The sequence below is a fragment of the Halyomorpha halys genome, unplaced genomic scaffold (assembly GCF_000696795.3).
Source record: "Halyomorpha halys isolate HHAL.00 unplaced genomic scaffold, Hhal_1.1 Scaffold24.1, whole genome shotgun sequence".
Classification (NCBI taxonomy): domain Eukaryota; kingdom Metazoa; phylum Arthropoda; class Insecta; order Hemiptera; family Pentatomidae; genus Halyomorpha; species Halyomorpha halys.
Genome location: NW_027107648.1, coordinates 681,043 through 685,528, shown reverse-complemented (window position 1 = coordinate 685,528; position 4,486 = coordinate 681,043). Strand labels below are relative to the sequence as shown.

General features: G+C 32.4%; 1 protein-coding gene across 1 annotated transcript; it reads left to right on the top strand.

Moving 5' to 3' along the window:
- Positions 1 to 234: 234 nt before the first annotated feature.
- Positions 235 to 3,871, top strand: LOC106682711 (venom serine carboxypeptidase). Its single transcript, XM_014423728.3, has one exon. It carries the CDS (start codon positions 329 to 331, stop codon positions 1,685 to 1,687), a length of 1,359 nt encoding a protein of 452 aa, XP_014279214.1. The 5' UTR covers positions 235 to 328; the 3' UTR covers positions 1,688 to 3,871.
- The last annotated feature ends 615 nt before the right edge of the window (positions 3,872 to 4,486 follow it).

Here is a 4,486-nt window from a genome sequence, read left to right as displayed (position 1 = left end):
TTTAGAAGGAAACGTTTATATTACTTGTGATTTTTCTTTGGTTCTGAAATAGAAATAAAAAATGAATACACCTTCTTCTAATTTTGTTAGTTATAATACGAGCTGAGATGAGCGCTGCATGTCTGTTGGCCGCTGCAATCGACTCTCATTGACCTCACTAACCAGCTAAATTGAAAGGTTGAGGCATTCGCTCTATTCCATGTTAAGTCAATCGAGAGATCGAATAAAGAAATGTCGATTGGTGGAACTGTCATAGATCACGTGTTTTAATTTAAGACAGCTTCAGTTCTCTTAGTCCCGATCTATTGAGCGTAGAGTGCGGTGAGCTATGAAGCAGTTAGCAGTGCTGTTTATTTTAGTCATTTGTCTCTGTTACAACGATGCACTGTTCAGTCCGTATCCAAAAATACGATCTTTCCGAACAGACGGTGATGTAGGAGACCCGCTCTTCCTGACGCCCTACATCGAAGGAGGTAAGATACAAGAAGGACAGGCGGCCGCCGAGGTGAGACTGCCCGGCAGCAACATCACCAGCTACAGTGGCTACCTCACCGTCAACAAGACCTTCAACTCCAACCTCTTCTTCTGGTTCTTCCCTTCTGAGGGGGATCCGAAGAACGCACCGGTAGTCCTTTGGCTGCAGGGAGGACCTGGAGGTTCTTCTCTTTTCGGTCTCTTCTGCGAAAATGGTCCATTCTTCGTAAAAAAATACCAACAATTACATATTCGTAAGTATTATTGGTCACAATTATTCAACGTCATCTATATCGACAACCCGGTTGGTACAGGATTCAGTTTTACTGAGAATGATGCAGGATATGCGACTGATGAAGTAAAGGTAGGAAAAGATCTTTACTCTGCTTTGATTCAATTCTTCCAGTTGTTCCCATACTTGCAAAAGAACGAGTTCTTTGTCAGTGGTGAGTCTTATGCCGGAAAGTACATCCCGGCAATTGGTTACACGATCCACAACAACAACAAAATAAATAGTTTGAAGATCAACTTAAAAGGACTAGCGATCGGTGACGGGTTTACTGATCCGGAGAACATGATGGTTTATGCAGATTATCTTTATCAACTTGGTTTGGTGGATTCTAACATTAAGGAAAAAATAATAAAATTGCAATATGAAATAGTCAAAAACATTCAAAATAAAGAATACGGAAAAGCTATGATGAACTTTAATGGAATTTTAACTTCCATCGACCCCCATATTAATATTTATAACTATATTCAAAACAATAACTTCACCCCAGGAGGGGACTATGATCTCTATTTGCAGTCGGATGCCGTGAGGAAAGCTATACATGTCGGCAGTCGCTCTTACAACGACGGGTCGATTGTGGCAGAGCACCTCATGAACGATTTCATGCAATCCGTCAAGCCATGGGTGGAAACCTTGATCGAGAATTACAGAATATTGTTTTACAACGGCCAGTTGGACATCATCGTGGCATATCCGCTAACAGTCAACTTCTTGGAGAAGTTGGAATGGAGTGGAGCGGAGAAGTACAAGAATGCACGAAGGAAGCAGTGGTTGGTGAAGGGTGACCTGGCAGGATATTCGAAGACTGTTGGAGGATTCTCGGAAGTTCTTGTGCGGGACGCGGGGCACATGGTGCCTCAGGACCAGCCCAAGTGGGCCCTCGACCTCATCACTCGCTTTGTTTACAATAAGAAATTTTGAATATTGTCCTTTTTAGCTAAGGGGCATAAGGGTGATTCTAAAACTAGGAATAATTTTCAAGTCCCATTGAAATAAAATCTTGGTTATAATACTAATTATACGATCTCCATAAATATTTCTATTAGACTGAAACGATAAAGTGACGCCCCTGCAAATTCTAATCTACTTAATCAATTTTAACGAAATCCTCCCAGCTACGTTTGGCTTTAACCCTCGGACCCTTACCGGACGGCTCAGTGTTTATTGATATTTTAGAGATCTGTTCCCATCTTATTTGTCGCTATGTTATAATCTGCACTAATGCTGCACTGTTATAATCAGAAACTTGAAAGTTAGAATTTACAAAACTATCATTCTTCCCACTATTCTTTAAGAGGGTGAAACGTCGCTTCTAACACTAAGGAAAGAACAGCACCTTAAGGTTTTTGAAAATTAAGTATTATGTAAAATATTTAGAAGGCACAACGCTGAGTTAAGGGAACTACACTTGATCATATTTATCAAGTGTATTTCCCTTAACTCAGCGTTGTGCCTTCTAAATATTTTACATAATACTTAATTTTCAAAAACCTTAAGGTGCTGTTCTTTCCTTAGTGTTAGAGGCCACTTTTCACCCCCTTAAAGAACAGTGGGAAGAATGGTAGTTTTGTAAATTCTAACTTTCAAGTTTCTATACAGAAGGCGCTGGCCAAGCCATTTCGATATTGATAAATAACAAGCATTTCCCGTTTTTAATCTCCCTTTTATTTCCTCATTGATTTCTTTTTTTTTTCGTTTACAATAGAACCTAAGTACTTGAACCTATTTACTTGTTCATATGCATTTTCTCTTATATTTTTATAACTGAAATTTCTCCCGTTTCTGCTACTAACCATATATTTTGTTTCATCCGTATTTATCTTGAGATCTATTAATTATATTACATTATAAATATAAAATAATTAGTTGTACTGTTACAACTAAAATTCCAAAAGGTTTATTTGTTAAAATTTTATTATATTTATTTTCAGGAAAATTAATTTTCACTTCTTGATTTCTTTTTTGCTCCTGAACAAGGTTTCGGGCTTTTTTACCCATTATCCAGTTCTACAAATAGAAATATTTCCAATTAACGTATTGCTATAATAAATAAAGTTACTATTTCTCCTTAATAAATGTATTTTTTTACACATTTTGATACAAGTATTATTTAAATACATATATTTAATTTCATTAATTTATTTATATAACAAATCTAAAAAGTTTCTTGAGATTGATCTAAAAAATCTAAGTAATTGTTTATATTGTTTCTTACCATATTATTAATGTGTGGAAATTTGTCATATTACATATTTTATTGCAATGCTTTATTAATGTTTTACTTCTCATTAGAATTTTGATTCCCTCTGCTATGGCTATCTCAACCTTGCAATATTTCTATATTCAAATACATCTTAACATTATTTTTTGATAAAAAAGGTTTTGCTGTATTCAGGTCATAATTGGAGGCTTACATTATTACATAATTACGTTATATTGAAAAAAAAAAATCGTTGTCAGAGACAATGAAAATCTCAACCTAAAAATAGGAAACAAGGAAATTTATAGTGTAAACTTTGTTAACATTTTCACACTTATTTTTTCCATCTAAGCCGGCTAGAAAGGAAAATAATAGTCAGTAAGTTTCAAACTAACCTTATTGTGGCTTGAATTAGTAAATGTTCTCTTAAAAAAACAAACAAAAAAACATTGCAGTTTTTATAATTAATTATAGTTATTAGTGATTTTTTAAAGTTAATTTTATTTTATTTATAATTTTTATCTAAGTAATGTTTATTAACAAAAATATATGATTGCCTGGTGTTTTAATTTGTTGTAAAGGGTAATTTGTTGTATTGACCTTGGGCAGAATAGACTGCATGAAATGTTTTTAAATGATTCAGTTTTAAAATTGTATTAAGGTAAGATAGATTTTAAATAATGTTGGTAATTGTTGAAGATCATATCCATAATAAAACCTGTTTCTAATAGATTCTTCCCAAAGAGGGCAGAATTGGCCGAAACGTTGGACTTAAATAAATTGAATAAATATATGTTTTGAGACTAAAATGGATAAAATTTTATTTAATTAAACAAAGTCAATTTTATTATTATGCATTCATTTTATTTATATTATATGTATTTAATATATTATTATATATTTTACTAATGCTTTACTTTCCATGAACATTTAATTCCCACTGCTATAGATATCCCAACCAAGCAATATTTCTATATTCAAATACATCTTATCTTTTTTATTATAGATCTTTCGGAAAATAAGTTTTTTTCTGTATTCAGATCTTAATTAAAGACTTATATCATTACGTCATTAAAAAAAAATCGTAGTTAGGGACAATAAAAACCTAAAAAAAAAACAAACAAAAAACAGAAAACAAGGAAATTTAATTACTTAAAATTTTCTTAAATGTTAAGCGTGAACTTGAACCAGCCCATGTAACATGTATATCCATATTGAACTTACGATTTGTTTGACAAAGATTGGATAAAAATAATGTAATATATTATTAATTGCTTTATATTGATATTTTGATGATTTTTCAATAAAAAGTAATGATAATTATGATTTTAAGTATTATGTAATTTAATTATGTAATAATACTTAATCACTATTTCATGACGTCTATCGTAGTAGATACTTGGTGGTTTGTATTTGTGAAAACAGTATTCTTTGTAATATAATTTTATTCTATAGGATATAAAAATGTTGGCGATATGAATTGCGTTTTTTTTTTAATCTAGCAAAAATTAAGTACTTAT

Coding starts and splice junctions, on each gene's coding strand:
- LOC106682711 (XM_014423728.3), top strand. CDS start 329: ATGAAGCAGTTAGCAGTGCTGTTTATTTTAGTCATTTGTCTCTGTTAC.